The sequence below is a fragment of the Peromyscus maniculatus genome, chromosome 14, assembly GCF_049852395.1.
Source record: "Peromyscus maniculatus bairdii isolate BWxNUB_F1_BW_parent chromosome 14, HU_Pman_BW_mat_3.1, whole genome shotgun sequence".
NCBI lineage: Eukaryota > Metazoa > Chordata > Mammalia > Rodentia > Cricetidae > Peromyscus > Peromyscus maniculatus.
In genome coordinates, this window is record NC_134865.1 from 69,482,273 (window position 1) to 69,503,469 (window position 21,197).

Sequence of the window (21,197 nt, forward strand, 5' to 3'; positions counted from 1 at the left end):
GGGACAAAATATGAATCAAATTACTTTCTAAAATTTCTAAAATACATATCCAAAAAACAAGTCATATTTCCAATGTGTTACTAACCCCAATATAATCAATGTCCAGGTCATGATAACGCTTGGCACCCAAAATCCATCTTACAATATAGTAGGCAGTCAGCTGAAGATTTACGTAAGGCCAACTGAAACCTTTGCCCAGCCATCCGGGGAACGACCACGGCAACCCTGCAGGGGGTAGGCAAAAGCGGAATACGTGAGACAGTGCCGGCACTACTGAGAACAAGTGAGAAATCCAGTGCACTCGGCAGAGGTCGGTGTACAGCCGGCTGAGAGGGAGATTTTGCCACACACGAACATACACCGTCTTTCTACTCGATAAAAACTAAGATTTTTTACTGATCCCTACGGCCACGTCCTATACTTCCAAATGTCCTTTCAAGTAAATGAAATAAAAACAAATACCTCTCACAGCATTTTCTAACAGAAAGAAACGCACAACGTTTTAACATCTCTACTCCCTGTGGGTATGATCAATATTACATTCCTGTTCTCTGAGGTCAGACTGAAAAGTCCTGAAAGGCTTATTCCAAACTACCGTAAGTGCAATGTAAAGTTCTCACTCACAAGGACATCTTCTTAATAATTAGGGTTAAATCATCAATCGTGAGACAATCTAGATGAGCAAACCTAAATTGGCCATTTAATAAAGATGGAAATGTCAATGAATGACTCAAGGGGTAACGGCTGCTGTGTGAAGGGAACGTCACCGAGTGGGTGGAGACTCTTCCAGTAACTCTGACTGTGAAGTTAGGAAAGAGAACAGAAAGGCACTACCTCTAACCCCTACTTCAACTACAGTACTTTCCAATAAACTCAGTAGCTCATTTCCAATTCAATATATTACCAATCTAGTTCACTGCTAAAAAAAGAAATCAGAATCAACACGATACAATTTTTTTCGAAGCTAATTTCACTACATAAAAAGTACAACATTGAAACAATAGAACATTTAAAAACAACAAAATCCAAACTACAGTGAAGGTCCCCCATGGGAGTCTTCACTGGGATGTCTGTACCTAAATGAGGGCTGACCTTAAACACAGAACAGCAGGGCGCATGTACTCAATTCAAAGACGGTTCTGCTGTTCCAAACAGTTCTGGAATCCATCATAAAAGCCCATTTGGAAGAACACACTCTTCATTTGGTTCTTTTAATTTAGAAAATAACATTCTTTCCTTTAATGATCAAGGAAACTAATCTTTAGTAAACTGAAGTAAGGTTAAATTTAAAATAGGTCACGATTCTATTTAACTCAGTCTGAATGTAAGTCTGCTTCAAAACAGCAAATTCACTTCAAATGATAAAAGCCCTAGTCTCTGGCTGTTTAAAGTAGCTCAGGCTGCTATAAAACTGTGAAATGAATGTAGTCCATCCTGAGCAACTATCCAGTCCGCCACTAACACCTAAAATCAATACGGGCATTTTTTTCATTACTGATTGATGGGGCAGGGCCCAGCCTATTGTGGGTGGGGCCATCCCTGGGCTGGTGGTCCTGGGTTCTAGATGGAATCAGGCTGAGCAAGCCCTGTTGAGCGAGCCAGTAAGCAGCACCCCTCCATGGCTCTTTCCACACATGGCCTCTGTGTCAGCTCCTTCCTCCAGGTTCCTGCCCTGTTTGAGTTCCTGTCCTGACTTCCTTAGATGATAAACAGTGATTTGGAAGTGTAAGCGGGGGAAAAAAAAAATTTTCTTCCCCAACTTGTTTTTAGGTCATGGGGCTTCATGGCAGCAATAGATGAAACCCTAAGTAAAACACCAAGATTTAAAAATAACAAGCCAGGCATAATGAAGGTAGCCTGTAATCCTAGCACTTCAGAGACAAGAGAATGAGCTAGAGGCCATTTGGGGTACATAGCAAATTCCAGGCTACCCTAGGTCACAAAGTGAGACTCTGTCTCAAAAAAATCAATCAATCAAATATATACATAAAAAAGAATAAAATTACAAATTATAAAGCATAAAGATACAACATAATAAACAGTGGCAATGAAGATCAATCCTGGTATATGCTTCGTAGCTGGTAGTACAGAGGGTGATACCAAAACATGAGCATTTCCAGATTTAAAAGAGACTTCACAAGCATGATTTCAAATGTAAAAGTTAAAGGAAAAGAGACCCCTAAGCACTGCGACCTTACCCATGAGTATAATGTTCGGGTTCCTCTTCTTGGCTTCCTTCATTAACCACCACTCATAGCCTCGAAAATAATTCTCATCTAGTTCATAGTGCATGTGGGAAGGTTCGGTGCCATCTGAATAGGGAGAGAGCCACAGGAAATGACCGTGAGTGGTGCTTCCAGAGCCATTTAAGTTCTCTCTCTCTTCTCTCTCTCTCTCTCTCTCTCTCTCTCTCTCTCTCTCTCTCTCTCTCTCTCTCTCTCTTTCTCTCTCTCTCTCATGTACACACTCATACAGTCTCACATACTCACACACACACAGTTTCACACACTCATACACGAAACACATACTCTATATCATCTCACACATACTCAAATTCACACTCATATACACAACACACACACACACAATTTTTAAAGGGGTACTATTCTTCTATTCTAGCTCTGATTCAAAAGCTGTGCAGATAAGAATTACTTAAGAAGGTGGCTCTGCAAAGTATATCACTTCCTATTTTTCATTATCTTAAACACTTAAGGTTCTTAATAAACTCACAATGTTAAGTGAAAAACAGTACTGAGAAAAATGCTAACATGTTTTATTACTAATAATTCCCAGGACTAAGTTCTGCTGAGCTTTGATCTCTCTGAGGTTTTCAAGCTCCCATGTCCAACCTTAAGTCCACATCATCTCAACTTTGCGTATGAATCCCTATACTCCTGAGCCCCAATTCTTATATTCCACCATTTACTATGTCATGATACCTTAAGCTTAGGAAAAGTGAATATACGTGCATACCACAGCAATATCAAAGTCCTATGCTAGCACTCACAGTCAGCAGGGGAAACATCCAGGCCAGAGGTAGGTCTCTGACATCCAACTCCTCACATGCTCGCATGCATCACAAACACCAGTCATTGCTAAATGGAGTCTTATAAGAATGACGCTTTTGGCCATTTCTTCTTGCATGTCAACTTGAGAATGCACATATGTGTCCTTATCTCTAATTTAGCTTCAGCAAATGCACCAGATCAGCACTAGCACCCTGTCTTCTGAGAAAGGCTTTTCTTCCAGAGCGTCACTCCAGCTCTGGTTTTCACCCTTTTATCTTTGCACATGAATTCCACACAGACACTAAAGGACGGCCCAGCAACTGACCTACCTCACTCTCACTTTCTCCCTCCCTGACGTCATCTTACCTCATTCACTTTTCCCTTCTGAGTTCTCCTAAGTCACGCTGTCTTGCAGTTATCTTGGATTCTAAGAACAGCAGTTCTGATTCACCAACATCTTCATCACAACAGACTAAAACTACCTCCCCAAACAACAGTGAGCCTCCCACAGCGGGTGAGAAGGGAAATCAAGCTGCCCTCCCAAGGGAGGGTGACTTCGCGGGACCTCTGCAGAACCAGCCTTCAGATAATGAACCATCAGACCACAGGCTGCCCAAGGTCAGACGCCCCACCAAGCATGCAAAACTCTAGCTAGCCAAACCACAGACTTAAGCCTTCGTTCCCCTTTTCAATAAGGCCTCAAAGTCCTTATCAGCCCCTCAAAAACGAGCCGCCATGGGTCACTAGACAGTTTTCTGATCATGTGGCCTGGATGGTGAGAGTGCTCTCTTCCTGTCCGTCACCACTGCCCTGTCCCTGATAAGTGGTCAAACTTAGTTTGTCACACCGGAAGCCAATGCTTTTGTCCTAAAACTCCACTAAGAGTACCTATTCAAGCATGCCTGTTAAAAAATTACTCCCAGCGAGCTAGAGAGATGCCTCAGCAGTAAAGGCTGCTCTCCCACCAGAGAACGTGGGTTTGGCTCCCAGCACCCATATGAAGGCTTACAACCATCTGAAACTCCAGTCTCAGAGAATCCAACACCCTCTTCTGGCCTCTGTAGGCACCGGGCATGCACATGGCTATACATATATCCATACAGACAAAACACTCATACACATAAAAGTAAAATACATCTTTTTTACTTTGAAATAGATAGCAAGAAGACAAATACACAGAAGATACCCTCAAGTTAATATTAATGGGCCTGGCCTATAATTATTAAGTTAAATATTGAACAGAAGTACTTTAAAATTTGGCTATGATGGCTGAACATTTAATTACTTAATGTATATTTGTTTAAAAAAGAAAGCTATGTGTTTCTAAAACACAGGTTGTATTTTACAATACATTTTAAAAGTTATTAACATCTTAATATTCTATTCATAATTAAATTTTTCTTACAACTTTTCCATAAAATTCCAAATGTGCATGATTGATTTTTAGAAAACTAGGTTTGTTTCTCTAATAATCTTCAACTAAATGAGCAATTTAGAGTCACAATGCTATTTTGAAAATTTTACCTTTGACATTAATTTTTAAAAATAAAAATAAGCAAAGCAAGATGGCTCAGCAGGTAAAGGTGCATGTCACCCAGCCTGACGACCTCAGTTAGACTCCCAGGCCCCCATGGTGGGAGGAAAGAACTGACTTCCTCAAGCCAACCTCTAGCCTCCACATGCTCACAACCATGAACATACATCGACACACACACACAGGCAAACATGCACACACACACACACACACACACACACACACACACACACACCAGATAATATAAAAGGAAAAAGTAAAGCACAGTCTGCTGAATCAGCCTCAAGTGGGTTGACCCTCCTTACGTCCCTATGTTTACGTATGGGTTAAAATGTTGGGGGAATCCATTTCCCAAATCCTCCTACCTGTTGTTTGCCCATCACCACCTATTTCCACTTTTAAACTATGCAAAGAGGCACCAAAGTTTGGCTGTGGAAAAAAATAACAGTATTATCACTGTGCTCCAGCATGTAAAACCTCAAAACAATCACCCATAGAGGCCCTTTGGCTATACAGGTGAGAAGAACAAAGCCTCAAAAAGCAGTTTATCCCAAACATCATCTGCCACTGTTTACAAAAGCTAGCAGAGAGCTGATAAATTCTACGATCGAAATTCACCACCTACTTTCAAAACATCACAGGCCCAGTAGATAATTATTTTTCCTTACCTTAAAGAGATAATCCAGTATTTCGGAACGAAAGGGCTCTGGGTAATTTACTAGAAGCCGAGAGGTTGCCTGGAGTAAAAAAAAGTTTTCAAAAAATATGAATAAAGCAAATATAATCATCAATACTTGTCTATAGTGTTTGTGAGGGCCCACAGAGGTTCCATAGTGAAGCCTTATTCCATCTTGACTCAAGATCAGAGAGTCCGAGCTTGTTGCCCCCCCCCACTCCCCAAGGCTGCATAATAGGATGTTTTGGCCAAAGGCATGGTTACCAGGTGTCTTGAGTACTAAAGGAGGTGTTTATACTTGTCTGTACTTTGCACCTTGAACCATGATGTCCCTGAAAGGGGGAGGTCTTTTTGCTTTGGGTATAAAAAGGTTGTGAGTAATAAACTTGAGGCGTCTATGGTATTGACCCAGAGCCCTCCCGAAGCTATCCTGTGTCCTTTCCCTGGGCTGTTTGGTCTGTGCCCAATCACTGGTACACAAGCCTATTGTTCTTCTATGAGCTAACAGGTTTTCTTATGCTGGTATAAGAGCTGACTGATTCATCCAGTAACTGATAGAAGCAGATGCAGAGATCCACAGCCAAGTACCAGGCAAAGCTCCAGAAGTCCAGTCAAAGAGAGGGAAGAGGAATTCTACCAGCAAGGGGCATTGAGATCATGATGGGGAAACCTACAGAGACAACCAAACCAAACTAGTGGGTACTCATAAAATTTAGACCAACACCTGTGGAGCCTCTGTGGGACTGGACTAGGGCCTCTGCATAAGCTAGACAGTTGTGTAGCCTGGTCTGCTTAAGGGGCCCCTGGCAGTAGGATCAGGATCTATCCCTGGTGCATGAGCTGGCTTTTTGGTGCCCATTGCCTATGGTGGGACATCTCGCACAGCCTTGATGCAGGAAGAGGGGCTTGGACCTGCCTCTACTGAATGTACCAGGTTTTGCTGACTCCCCATGGGAGGCCTCACCTTTTTGGAGGAGGGAATGGGGAGTGGGTTGTGGGGGAAGCAGAAGGAGGGAAGAGAGGGGAATCTGTGGTTGGGATGTAAAATGAATAAAAAAATTTCTTAATAAAGAAAAAAAGTTAACTGAGAAATAAGTTTATAAAGGTTACTAAAACATTGTGATGGCTAACACTGTCAACTTGACAGGATCCAGAATCACCAACTTCTGGGCATGTCTGTGAGGGAGTTTCTAGACGGAGTTCACTGAGGTGGGAAGGCCCACCCTCAAGTGAGTAGAACCATCTCAGGGGTTGGGGCCTCAAACTGTCCAAAGAGAAGCAAGCTAGCTGAGCATGGGCTATCATCTCTCGCTGTCCAGCTGCAGATGCAATGTGAGCTACCTCATCCTCCTTCCTGACCATGATGGACCAAACCTTCAAACTGGGAGACAAAATAAATCCTTGCTCCCTTGAATTCATTTGGGGTATTTTGTCATAGCAACAAGAAAAATAGCTAATATAAACATGATTTCAAATTTATCTTGAAACTGAAATATTCTATCTTAAATCACTTATCAACATCTGGGGGTTAGGGCTTTGGGGACCCTATTCCTCACACTGGATTGCCCTGTCCAGCCTTAACACGAGGTGAAGTGCTCTGCTGCGACTTGATATGCCATGTTTTGTTGAAATCCACGGGAGGCCTGAGCTTTACTGAACAGAAATGGAGGACTGGATGGGGGCAGGGCAGAGGGGAGGTAGAGGGAGGAAAAACTGCTGTTGAGATCTTAAATAAAAATATCTGGAGGCAAGGATAAATGAGATGAATCTCAGACAATCTTACTCATTAATATCTTAGTAATGCTGAGAAGAAACAGTACTCCCCTCATCTTTATAAATTCCATCCACTACCATTACCACCGATTACACAACAGTCCACAAGGCAAGGCCATGTGAACAAAAGTGCGTACAAGATCGGTAACAGAAAGAATGGAAAAACATATGTAGAAAGTAGAGGTACTAACTAAATTTAGTCATACCTAGACCCTGGCAGATGACAGCCTGAAAAAAAGAAAACCAATAATGAACCAAAAACCTGTACTTTGGGAGGTTATATCAATGAGTAGGCAAGGCGTTAGATATGAGGGAACCAGGGAAAACTAGAGCTGTGTCTTCATGGCTGTGTCTCCAGTTAGGCAGCAGTAAAGACATGATAGAAGCAAGGACCTGAAGCCTGTGTCTTGGTAACTGCGTCTCCTGATAGTCAAAATGCTCCCTTTGTGATTACAAGCATCGGTGAAGCTGAAGTTAGAGTCTTTCTATCTTATTAAAAACTAGGGTACCAGCCGGGCAGTGGTGGCGCATGCCTTTAATCCCAGCACTCAGGAGACAGAGGCAGGTGCATTTGTGAGTTTGAGGCCAGTCTTGTCTAGAGTGAGTTCTAGGACAGCCAGGGCTACATGGAGAAACCCTGGAGGGGGAGGGGGGGGGGAGGGAGGGAGGGAGGGAGGGAGGGAGGGAGGGAGGGAGGGAGGGAGAGAGAGAGAGAGAGAGAGAGAGAGAGAGAGAGAGAGAGAGAGAGAGAGAGAGAGAGAGAGAGAGAGCGAGCAAAACAAACCAAGAAAACTAGGGGACCAGGACACTTTCCCAACTGCCTGCCACATGCACACACTAATGAAAGGGTTGCATCTCCAAAAGACCGTGACTTCATTATAGCATTTTCATTATGGTTTTGACCCCTCCTCATTCCTACACACACACACACACACACTCAAATATTTTTCATGATGATTATGGGACTATCTAGTCCTCCACGGTTCAGGAAAAGAAAATGGACCTTACCTATGAATATAGCATCAATCTCATAGTCATAAAAAACTCTTTAAAATCCCTAACACAAAACCCACTGGACTGCCTGCCCCCTTGCCTTTGGAACAATCTACTGCAGCATCTCCTTGTAGTGTTTGCTTTGCTTTGCTGAATGATCTTTTGCTTAAATTGTGTGTCTGCTTGATTTCTCTGCTTCAAGAATACAAGAACTAAGGAAAGGCCTTTGCCTGGTGATATAAGCAAAGGAAACAGGGGTAGTTTTTTCAACATAAAACTGGGACTCAACTGCCAATTTGCCAAGAATATGACAAGGGTGAGATACTTGGGTTTTTACAGGGCTCAACCCACCCTAAGTGCTCTCATATATGACATCCTGGTCGGTCAACTTACTCAGACTCAGAGTCTTCCTACCCTGTCCCTCTGAGCCACAAACCATGTCATGGAGCATAACAGAACCAAACCAAACAGCACTCTTACCAACTCTGTTCCTTCTACATTCTCTACCTTCCTAAAGAGCAACATCTGTCTAAGCCATAAGCCTGAGGTCACCCTTTCAACAAACTCATCCTCAGTCACCAAGAGGTCCTCAGGGCTCTCAAATCCATCACCTACTCCAACCCCACTGGCTTAACCTAGCCCTCCTACTAGAGTAAGGAAAACGGCTTAGGGGCTTACCACTCCCCTCCCTGTGTTCTACTCCCCACACTACTTACCAGTTCAATCTTCTCCCAACAAGTGTAATCCTGTCATTAGTCTGCTAAAGTTTCCGGTTCTCTACTAGCTTTCAAAATAAAATTCCAATTGCTTAACTTTATACTAAAATCCTTTAATAACTTGGATCCAGTTCTGCCAGTTTGCCTATCACTCTCACATTTTTAATCCAGACACATCAAACTGTCTTTCATTTCCTGCCTGGACTGTATACCACATCTTCATTTTCTAATCAACTCCAATTCAGTATTTAGCCATCATCTCAAAGCCCACTTCTTCAGGGAAAGCTGCCTTCGGCCACTCCCCATTGATCCAAGTGCTTCTGTGGGCAACATTGGTACCAGATCCATGTCTCTATTATAACGCTTGTAATCCTACATCCCAATCACTGGTACTGTTCTCACCTTTAAGTTCCCTGATAAGCTGTCTTCCTTAAGTTCTTGTCCTTATTCCTTGTTATTCAAAAGGCAGTTATTTAGTATCTTCTATGGTTTTGTTGCACAGGTACAAGGAACATACGTAGGAGGCTCAGAACTAAGCGCAGCATGCGTCCTGATTTTCTCACAAGTCATGAGACCATGAGCAAGTACTAAAGTAGGGTGCTCATTAGAGTGTCGTAACATGAAGGTGCCCATTAAAAGCACAGCAAGAGCCCAAGTATACAGTGAGCCCCAGACAAATGGCGGGCTACACACACACACACACACACACACACACACACACACACACACACACTTTAAAAAAAATACATTGTTCTAAAACAAACCTTACAGCCTAGCAGAGGCTCATATGTCAAAAAACACATTCATTAAATGAAGAGTCTGCACGACAACATAGACTGTCATTACACATGACTGTCAGAAGTAATTCTTCCTATTTTGCATTACACAATTAGAAACGCACAGTTTGTTGCCTGGGGGCCCTTTTGCTGCCTGTGCACATCCCCTCAACGCAGAAAGGACCGGGTTTAGAAAAACAATGCTACACTCACACTCAGTGTAAGTATTAGGCAAAGGCAACAGCCCTAAGTGTTGAAACACGTCATTAAACGGTGAATTTTCAAATCACTGACCAAGGTGCTAAGCCAGGTGTGAAGCTATCTGTAATACCAGGAAGTAGCCTCGGGTACACCTGCTCATCACAAGACCTTAAAACAACTTCCTCCTCCCTAATCCCTAAACTACTACAAAAATCCCAATTGGCTAATCACACTTGTCCTCACAATGCTACTGCCAGGCAGTTATCTTTGTTCCCTCAGAAAAGAAACTGAAGCAAAGGTAAATGAAATAACCATGAGGTGAACGTCCATTCCAGTATGACTCCAACAACCTGTCAAGCCCACATTTCAACTACTGCACCAAAATGCTTTCCCTAAAAATGTGAGGGTGAAATGAGAGCAAGTTAAATGCTGCTACAAACTGTGCTAGGTAGCAAGAGTTGTACACACACACACACACACACACACACACACACACACACACACAAAACAAAAAACAGTTTAAACTGGCATGCAAATAAAATGTTCAGCCATCTTCATTCATTACTGATTGGTCTCCTAATTGAGTAACACAGTATAGAGACATTAATAATTGAATATTCTATAGATAAGAATTACCTGCTCTGGGGGCTGGAGAGATGGCAACTCAGAGTGACCTACTACTTCTGGCCTTCTGCATTCACATGCTCTCACGAGACACACACACACAATTGAAATAAATTTTTAAAAATGAATTTCCTGTTCTAGGTTATTAAGTGATTGTAAGGACAGAGTTTCATTATGTAGCACTTGGCTGGCCTGGGAACTGGCTATGTACACCAGTTTGGCCTCAAACTCACAGAGATCCCTCTGCCTCTGCCTCCTGAGTGCTGGGATCAAAGGCTTACTCCATTACACCAGATTATGAAATCCTTAGTTTTAAATTGAGCTAAATAAGTAAAACTAGAGATTTTGATTTTTTTTCCTAAAGCCTGTGCAATTATATCTAGTATCACAAAGATATCAAAGGGAGAGACTGGAGCTTTATATGAAATATTTGTTATTTTACATTTAAATCAAAAAACAAGAACAAAAAGAAACAGTACTGAGAATAAAGAGCTTGGTCCATTAGTGTACACACACACACACACACACACACACACACACAATGTTGGGATATATAGAACATTATACTGTATTCGTAACTCTTCTGTAGATCTAAAGTGACTCTAAAGTTTCAGTTTTAAAACAAAACCACTTCCCACTCCCGAGATCTTGGAATCAAAAGGAAATCTTGCTCAAGACCTCTTCTTTTGAGAAATAACTGGTGTTTATTACAAAGTCAGACTGGGAGCGGAAGGCAGAACCTAAGTTCTAACCAGCACACCTGATGATTCTTAGGCATGCGTCCCACAGAGCCAGCGTTCCCCATCCCTGCACACACTGCACAGCCTCTGGGCAGTTTCTGAGAGGGGGATGGAGCTGGCCCTCCTTAAAAACAATATCCCAGACAGCGTCAGACCTTACACCACCCCAAAGCGCCCAGGAGGCAGCAGTCACAGGGGGGAGTCGCTGCTCCAGAAGGGTCCCCATGCGCTGCGGCCCCCACTAACTAGCGCCTCGGGAAGGAAGAGAACCCCCCCACCCCACCCCCAGAGCATCCCGCCTGGGGCTTCGCGTTCCCTCTCTGGCTTTTTCGGAGGCGACCCTGGTCGAGCGCAGCAAGGACAGCCCGGGCAGGCGGGCGATGAAGGGCGAGCCCCTGGCCCCTTCCCCGCAGACCCCTAAGCGCTTCCCCGGCTTCCTCCCAAAGGGGCGTGGAGGAAGCGGCGTCCGTTCGCTAGGCAACGGCGCGGGGGCTTGTGGGAAGGGGCGCCTCCCCCCGCTCCCCGTCCCCTCCCCCTCATACCCCGTTTTCCCCCCCACTCCGCGCGCGCGCGCTCCCGAGCATCTTTGCCTCTCCGGCGGCCCGCGCTCACCCCGCCGCCGCTGACTGCGCCGATGCCGTCGAACTCCCGGCCCAGCCCGTCGGAGTCGTCGAGCACGTAGGCGCCGCCGGGCGCTAGCAGGGCGCACAACAGCAAGGGCACGGCGACACGGCCGGCCGAGCCCGCGGCGGCGGCGGCGGTCATGACTTTAGCCTGGCGTTGCCGGGAAGCCTTAAGTGACCTGTCAGCCTTTGTGCGGGCCACGTGACTGCGGCGCCCCGGGAGGCGGGCCCGAGGGCCTCCATGATGAAGAACACGGGGTGGCTGAGGCGGCTTTGGCCATCTTAAGTAAGGGCGGCAGGCTGTCGGCGCAGCCGCAGTCGTGTGGAGCGAGGTGGGCGGGGGAAGAGGTTGAGCGAGCTTTGCCTGGTCACTCCTGTGTCAATGAGGTGGTGCCGGGTCTGTGCGTGTAATGACTTAGTGACCACCCTTTCTACCTCACCTGATGGATCATGGTAGTGAGTGGGAAGAGGGCTGTGAGTGGCCCTGCCCCGGGAGCTCAATCTCAGCAGCAAACAGCAAAGAAGAGGACCTGGCTTGAAGCCCCAACCAAACTCAGCCCCCCCAGTTAAGCGGTCATCTTGGTTTAGTCGCTTGGCTTTGGGACCCTGAAACTTTTCAAAACCAATACGAACGGCAAGTCAGGGAACTCGGTATTACATGAGTTAAAAGTAAAATAATAGGAACCCGGGAATACTTAGCAAATGCTAGCTGACAATGTTTTCCGTTCAATGAAGCACTCTCTGCTATATCCAGGGCTTTTAGCCTTAAAAGAGTTTAGAATATGATTACTCCTCCCCAAAAACGTTGCTATAACATATTGACTATTTTGAATTAAAAGACCTAAAAAAAAAAAATACAAAAAGGTACTCTGACCTTTTTTCTGTTTCTTAAAGGAATATGAAAGCCATTTATGAAAGATGCCCTGACTAAAATATCAGGAAGTAGCACTGTTTGCCAACTCTTGTTCCAGTAACCCTTACCTTCCTACTCAGCTCTCCAGCCAGTTAAATACCCTACCAGGTACATCCCAACCTGTGCCTGCAGACCACATGGAGCAGATGTTAGCCATGAAAGCAGCCCGCCACAAAATTATGCATAAACTTAACTCAAAACATGATGAGACTTCTTATGATTTAAAAATTGTGCAGGTATCAAGTGTGAAGTCTGTAGATGACAACATAGTGTCACAATATGAAAAGGGTGGACATGACTGCTGACCCCTCTGCATTACCATATGTTATAACTTAACTACTCTTTTGGTCTGATTCAGCATATAAGTCATTAACCTGTTTATGGGGGAGGGAGGTCTTCACCTTCCTAGGGTATGCCCCTGTGGCCTGTAACTTGAACTTGTATACCTCTGTCCACCTGGTCCTTCACCTCAGTTTAATGCTTAGATCCAAGCAGGACCCAAAGCTGGCAAAGGTACATTTATGCTTCCTTGAACCTATGATAGGCTATCTTTCACTGTCAGTAAACTGATTCCGGGCAGATAACCCCAGAAAATTCTTAGGAAAGTGGTGAGCCGTCCTGGGAATCCCGATTCTCCTGATATTGTAGAAAATTAGAATGTGAAAAGCTAAAGAGAAAAATTCCCTTTAGTGGGAAGCATAGGATCATTTGAGTTCCCATCTCAGCCCCTCCTCCCCTCCCCCCCCCCCACACACACCAGAATGGCAAGGAGAAGACGGGAACATGAACATGAGCCTCAGCACGGTTATCTTTGTCATAAGTTCTGTTGTCCCTTAACCACATGCCTGAAGCTTTTTTCGGGACTGCTCTCTTGGGCACTTTTCTCGTTGCTGTAACAAAATACCTGGTAGGAGACATGAGGAAGGCTTTGTCTTGGCAGGGAAGTCACACCAGCAGGACCCGGGGTCACCTGGTCATGTTGCATTTGCAGTCAGGAAGCTGAGAGAGGCGAATGCTGGCACTTCGCTTGCTTCCTTGTTCTCTCCGGGACCCACTGCCCTCTGTAGTGCCAAGCCACATTCAGGATGAGTCTTCCCCCTTTCTGGAAACATCTCCATAAACACACCCAGAGGTGGGCTTTGTGGTGGGTCTAGATTCAGTCCAGTTGATAATGAAGTTTAACCACCACACAACACAATTATGGAAAATTATATGAAGGGGTAACAATCAAATCACTTGAAAATCCCATCACCAGCCTTATGAGCTCCTATGATATCTCTAGGTTCTTTCTGGACAATCGCTTTGTTCATTCTTCCTCTTAGGTGTATATGTGTGTGCAGATGCATGTTTGTGCAGGTGTGTGTGTGTGTGTGTGTGTGTGTGTGTGTGTGTGTGTATGTGTGTGCGTATGTGTATTTGTGTGTGTTATATAAACACATTTGGGGATATGCACCTGTGTCCTCAAAGAGGCCAGAGTAGGTCTTCAGGTGTCTTGCTCAGTGACTTTCCACCTTACTCCCTTGAGGTAGGACTCCATACTGAATCAGCAAGCCCCGGTGATCCACCTGACTCCCTCACCCTTCACAGCACTGGATTACAGGTGCCTGTTGCCATGCTCAGCTTTTTGTGTGGGTGCTGAGGGATGAACTGAGGTCCTCATGCTCATGCAGTAAGTGCTCTTACCTACCGAGCCATATCCCCAACTCTTCCACCTTATTTTTTTGAGGCAGGGTCTCTCACTGAACCTGGAACTCACATCACAAACATGAAAACAGGAAGTTAGGGCCAGCATCCAACATATGCCATCCTGAAGCATACCCCATTCCAACTCTTGCTTGGAAGACAGGCCACAGATTGTGTGAACTATGCAGAATAGGAAACAGAAACCATTAGCAGAAAAGGGAGCCTCCCCTAACCCCTGCTCCTCCCCATCCGGGAAGCACCACAGTTCATACATCAAAGAAAACAGCTGCTGTTTCAGATCTCTAATCTATACTCAGGAAACCAACAAGAAAGCATTCTATTTAAAAAAAAAAAAGGCATGTATACAAACTGGCAAAGAAAATCCACTATTATGTGAGATAAAGAGAAATCAAAGTTATCGCAATCATGGTCTTAGTTTCTATTGCATGTATCAATTCAGGATCAATGAGATAAGACTAGGAGATTAAAGCCAAAGGCCACACATGTCAAAAACACATGTTAAACTGTTTTAAATTAGAAGTATTTTTGTGTATACTGTTGATGTCCCTGTAACCCTCTCCATTTTATATGTTAAAATAAGAGAAAAAAATCATAATCTTCTGAGAAAGATGAGCAATCTTGTCTCTTAAGGAAAATGTGCTGGTTTAGTTTTATAACAGTCTATTGTATCTGTTGTATCACAGTACACACACACACACACACACACACACACTTTCTAAGCAATATCCAACACATATACATATTCAGTATATATTTCTTGACTTGAAATTTTTTTAAAAGTCACTAGTCCCATGAGGAGATAAGATGAGTTATTCACTAAAGGAGTTGGAAACATTCCTTAGAGGTATCCCCAGTGTATGAAAGGATTTGAAGACCTGTCTCTTCATGTCTTCAAGACCAGACATCTTGGAATATCTGCTTGTAGGTCTGATTTTTCAACTCTGAATATAGTTGCTTGATTGCAACTCTGACAGCAGCTTATAAATGAACTTCTCTCAAAAATTGCGTCATTGTGGGCTTGTGAGATGGCTCAGGGCTAAGAGCACTACATACAGAGCCAGAAAGACTAGAGTTTGGATCCTAGTACTTTACAAGTCTGGCATCAGCAGACACCTGTAACTCCTGTGCCTAGTCCTCCAACACCCTTGTCTGTCTGCTCTCTGTACCAACATGCAGAATCACACACATGTGCTTGCACTCATGTAAAGAGTCTTTTTCTGTCCCGCCAGCCAGCTCCCATATAATGACACAGAGACTTATTATTAATTATGAAAATTTGGCCTTAGCTTAGGCTTGTCCCACTAGCTCTTATAACTTAAATTAACCCATTTATTTTAATCTATATTCTCCCAAGTGGCTTGTACCTCCTCTCTCCATACTGCTCATGCTGCTTCCTCTGCATCTGGCTGGCGACCCACCCCCTTTCTTCTTTCCAGAGTTCTCTCTCTGCCCTGAAGTCCTACCTATACCTCCTGCCTAGCTATTGGCCATTTGGCTTTTTATTACACCAATCACAGCAATAGATTTTCACACAGTGTACAAATGCTGCCACAACACACTCACACAGACTAATTCATCACATTACATAAATATATATAATACATGATATAATGTATATGACATGCATGTGTGTACATGCACTCACACAAACACATGAATACACATAAATTTTATGCATATATGACACACATAATGGGAACCAGAGAGATGGCTCAGGATTAAGAGCATTGGCTGCTCTCCCAGAGGACCCAGTTTCAATTCCCAGTACCCATGTAGTGGATCACAACTATCTGTAACTCCAGTCCCAAAGCATTTGACAACCTCTTCTGGCCTCTGTGGGCACTGGGCTTGCAAGTGGTGCATAGACATACATGCAGGCAAAACATGCATACACATATTTTTTAATACATGATGGAGTTCTATTAACCCAGAGCATTAGATAAAAATGAAAATGTTTCAGAGGAAAGAATCCACCATGTGGAATACATTGTCTGTTGCTTCCTGGGCATTTTCTTAAGAATACATGCATATAAAAACATAACTAAGTGGGGCAACAATATTGGCCCTTAATCTCCAGACAGCTTGGCCTCAAGTCTCTCTCCTCTCACACACTAGGTGGACATGATGGATAAGGCACTTAACCTCTTTGGACTTCCATTTCCCCCTCTATAAGATAATGATGAGAGTATAGTGATAGGAAATTCAGTCAAGTTAATACTCATGCAGCACTTAGACTAGTGATCAGCACATGGCACACGAGATGCTACAGAGATGATGTACAAAGTCAACAACAGTGCAACTTTTGAGTGTTCCTCCTTTCTCGTGTTTCAGCAAATCCAGGGAAAATAGATTTCTGTTATTGCATTGGTCTGGATTTATCACAGAATGGGAACTGAGCGCTACTCTTTTCTCTCTATTTCTTTTATTAGATGTTTATTTATTTGTGGGGTTGACCACCCATGACCCTGTGCACACGTGGAGGTCAGAGGTTCTCTCTGACCACATGGGTCCCAGGGATTGAACTCAGTTCATCCAGGGTGGTGGTGGTGGGTGCCTTTTACCCACTGAGGCATTTCACCAACCCTTATTTTTGCTCTGAGTTTTGGTTCTCTAATCATCCAGACCTCTACTGAATCCCCATGGTAAGAGTGTTGGGAGGCAGAAGTATGCCTCCTTCAAGAATGAAGAAACCATAGTCTCCATCTTCCTGCTTCCAGCACAGTAACCAGATTCCTTCTGTCAGTTCCTTCAAACTGTCCTTTGACCTTGGAGAGATGGCCAGACAGGTGCAGAGAGGAGAAATCACACGGAACCCCAAGAGCCCAGAGGAGTTAGTGCCACAGAGATTCGAGCTAAGGGGGCCTCAAAGGCCCAGTGCAATGGGGTCAACAGTATCGTCCTAACCTGAAAGCCCAGGTCGGGTGACGGAGTTCTCTGCTCTTTGTCTCTAACCAATTTCCTAAGCCTCATCCTCAGGGCTCTGCACCATTCATGGACCATATCCTGGACTGCTTTCCAGGTCACTTTTTTGTGCCCCGTGACCACAGTTTCTGTTGTTTGCAGCAAAGAACCCTGGCTGAATATAAAGCTTGGCTAATGTGCTCCTTAAAACAAACTTTCCCACTTTGCAAATTGCCTCCTCTCCCTGTAGTTCATTCGTCAGTGGTGTTTACCGCATGTGTCTGCTCAAGTGATGGGAGGCCAGGAAGTTTCATGCCCAGGCTGTGTCTGTGGTATGTTTAGTCTCTTTTCAATTGTCAATATCTATTTTTCCCCCTGCTCCTGCCAGGAGAGGAATTAAAGAATCTGCCTAGCTCCTAGACGTGAATAAAATGACAGTTTATATGCTACTGACCTCTTTTAATTATTTATTTTTCTGTCTCTGTCAAGAAGCAACTTGAGGAGGAAGGGTTTGTTTGTCTTGGACTTTAAGAGGATATAATTCATCATAATAGGGACAATATGGCATCAGGGTGTGATGTGGGTGACTAGTCGCATTGTGTCCACAACCAGGGGACAGACAGAGGACAGAAAGTGGGGCCAGGCTATATAAATTCAAGACCCATTTCACTGGCTCACTTCCTCCAGCAAGGCTCCACCTTTTAGGGGTTCCACAACCTTCCCCCAAACAGCACCCCCAGGAGGAACAAGCACACATAAGGCTCTGCAAAGCATTTCATGTTCAAAACACAACGCAGTTCAAGAGGGAGATTATTTCAACATCCAGCACGGCGCTGCCCAACAGAGAGAGAACACCAAACACAGGCATCGTTTAAACTTTTCTATTAGCCATGTTAATGTTAAAATGGAACATTAACCTCAATGGTGCATTTTATTTAACCCTAGATATCCAGAATATTACCATCACAGTATGCAATTAATATAAACATTTAACCTATATTCTTTTCTTCATACTTAATTTTCTAAGAGCCTATACTTTATGCCTATGTCACATCTGAATTTGGTTAAAACTTCACTGTATCTCAACAGGCTTCCCCCCGCCCCCAAGCAACCCAGAACCCCATTCTTTTCTTCAGCTGCCTCTTGAAACTCAATCCATAGCCTTCCCCCCATTACTTTCTGCCGAGAATCCTTTCTCTTTAGGCAACAAACACAAAATGACTAATTGTGTAAAAAGAAATCAAAATGAGAATACAGAGTGGGACGTCAGAACTTGATCCTGCTTACTTACTTGCTGCTTGTAATCTCAGACACTGTAGCAGACAAGGGATGCAGCTTCAAACCAACAAAAAGAGCCTTCATCAGCAGAATCATCACCCACACTGTCTGGCCCATGGAGAAGCTGTCACCCAGCAGGTCCACATATTTTTTTGCCTCGTTTCCTATTTTAAGCCCGAGTGCGCTGCCTCTGGCCAATGTTGGGTGCCCACGTTGTGATTTCAGGAGACAAGAAAACTGATTGGCCAAGAACTCTGACTCCATAAATCCAGTGTTCTGAATAACTGTTCATTGATTTGGCCTTTATATTGTTAAAATGCCTCGGTGTCTCAGGGCTCTGAAGTTTCTAACTATTCACGAAGTATCCCTATAATTAAAATATATTTTTAGCTAAACAAGATGCAGAAACCATGAAAGTTGGTGAATGTCTTCTTGTGTGAAGTAAGCAGGGTTTTGACATAGTCCACTGACATTTTTTTCTTATTTAAGCAGAAGTGAAAGTTGTATTTCTCGTGTTCTCTAACTACATCCTCTTTTTTTTTTTTTAAGAGTAAAGTACATAGGTTTGACATGGATGTGAAAATACTCTTTCTCTAAAAACAGAAGTGTGGTCTATCTAGGTAAAATTAGATATTGTGTGAATCATGAAATAGAAAACAATAGTTAAGCAAATGTGCAAAACCAAGCAGAAAAAGAGATTTAGGGATTGCAGTCATGAGCAAACAGAAATCATTATTTTCAGTCTGGTTAAATTTTAATATTTTTCTGTATGTCTGCATATGTGCTCATATGTGTGCAGATTCATATGTGTGTACACGTGTGCACACGCATGTGTCAGCCTGAGGGTTACCCCAGGAATTGCTTCTCAGGCACCATCAACCTTTTCTTTTTTCTTCTTTTTTAAAATTTTAAAATTTCAGGCAGTCTTTTCCTAACCTGGAACTGCCTGTCTCTGCCTTCCCAATACTGAGATTATAATCAGGCACCACCACACTTGGCTTTTTTGACTTTGGTTCTGAGGATCCAACTCAGATCACCACGGATGCAAGGGGAGCATCACATCAAATGAGCACTACCACCCCTGGCCCAGAAGACTTTGGTCATTCATCTTTTTATATTTTCCTAAATTTTTCATCATCTCAATGACAATATATCCTGAAGTATTCGTGTTATTTACAAATTCTTGAGTACTTTACAAATGAATTGTTTTAATGGTTTGTTTGTTTGGTTGGTTGTTGAAACAGGGTTTCTCTATGCATCCCTGGAGGTCCTGGAATTTGCTCTGTAGATAAGACTGGCCTCAAACTCAGAGATCCGCCTACCTCTAACTCCTGAGTGCTGGGATTAAAGGAGTATGCCACTAAAGCCAGACATATTTTTATGATTCTTAAAGACATACGAAGAAACTTTCAAAAGCCTTCCTGATATACCCTAGGTAACTCAAGATGAAAAGTCTCAGGTGTATCACAAGATCACATTTTTCCATCTACCAACACAGACTTGGCATATCCTGACAAGAGCCTAAAAATAAGTTAGAATTTTCCATTCTACATTAATTTCATACTTAAAAAATAATATTCTTGCCACCGTTTCTAATCAAAGTTTATTGGGATACAGCTTAACAATTATGTCTAACTTTTCTTTTCTCCAATGTAGGATGTTCTAGAAACTAATTTCATTTCCTATTAAACCACTTACAGATTCACCTTGTTAAAGTACTGCATTAGCCTTTAAAAAAATAATCATCTATATCACTCACAAACAAATTTTCAAATTTCATGAGTATCTATTTGCCTGGCCAATCACATCAGTTGCTTTTAGCAATCACTGTTTTCTATTCTCAGAGGGCTGCTAGAAGAGAAAATGTTTCCATAATCAAATACCACACATCTAACCCTATTTGTCCCCCGGAAGGAAAAGGATTTCACAAAGGTAGCTATCTTGACCTACTCATATCCCTACCCATTTTTGCCATTAAGCCACAGTATTCACCACAACCACTCTGCTACCTCTGGGTTTTTTTTTTCCCCATGAACCAAATCACCCCAAATTGGTCCACAGTATCCTCTCCATTCTCACATATCCAAATGACTCACACTACCTTATGCAAGCCTATCTAGAAGTGCTTATCTATGCTTCTGTTGCATCCATGTTGTAATGTGTGGTCCTCTCTTTCATGGTAGGATGCTCCTTTCTAGGTAATAGTCAGGGCCTGTGTAGATGCCCCCACAGTCACTGTACAGTAGGAATATAATGGATAGATGTGCTGGCCGGACAAATAAATGAATGGACTAAATAGTTGTCCCCTATCATACTGAGTACAGCGTAACTATCAGAGTCTGTAAAGATGAATCGGTAGGTGAGAGTGCTTGCTGCACAGCATGAGGACCTGAGTTGGGATCTCGGTGCTGTGTCGAATAGCTATGTGCATGCCTGTAATACCAACAGAGTGGGGGGAGCTGAGGCAGGAGGATTGCTGGAGCTTGCTAGCCACTGATCTACTTGCAGGGTCAGCAAGAGACCCTGTCTCAAAGGAACAGGGCAGAGAGAAAAACAAAGCAGGACACTTGACACCCATCTCTGGCTTCCAAAAGTATGGACACAGGTGACACACCTGCACCGCGCACATGTGTGCGCACACCACACACACACACACACACACACACACACACACACACACACACACACACATATACAGGAAAAGAAAAAGGCACACATGTAACTATACATGTATAAT

The 21,197-nt window shown here is 43.5% G+C and overlaps 1 protein-coding gene across 5 annotated transcripts in view; it reads right to left on the reverse strand.

The window, feature by feature from the left end:
• The window catches only part of Galc (galactosylceramidase), a 57,205-nt gene extending 38,608 nt beyond the window's left edge, over positions 1-18,597 (reverse strand). The window contains exons 1-5 of one of the 5 annotated variants that reach the window (XM_076551172.1): positions 18,474-18,597; positions 5,211-5,279; positions 4,908-4,971; positions 2,199-2,312; positions 86-225 (exon numbers count right to left, since the gene is read on the reverse strand). In XM_076551172.1, the coding sequence (XP_076407287.1) occupies positions 86-225; positions 2,199-2,292 (234 nt within the window). In that variant the 5' untranslated portion in view covers positions 2,293-2,312; positions 4,908-4,971; positions 5,211-5,279; positions 18,474-18,597. Of the gene's footprint in view, positions 1-85; positions 226-2,198; positions 2,313-4,907; positions 4,972-5,210; positions 5,280-11,061; positions 11,510-11,653; positions 12,040-12,645; positions 12,812-18,473 lie in introns of those variants that run through there. The other 4 variants (XM_042261016.2, XM_042261014.2, XM_042261015.2 and 1 more) reach the window with 4 other exon arrangements.
• Positions 18,598-21,197: the final 2,600 nt, after the last annotated feature.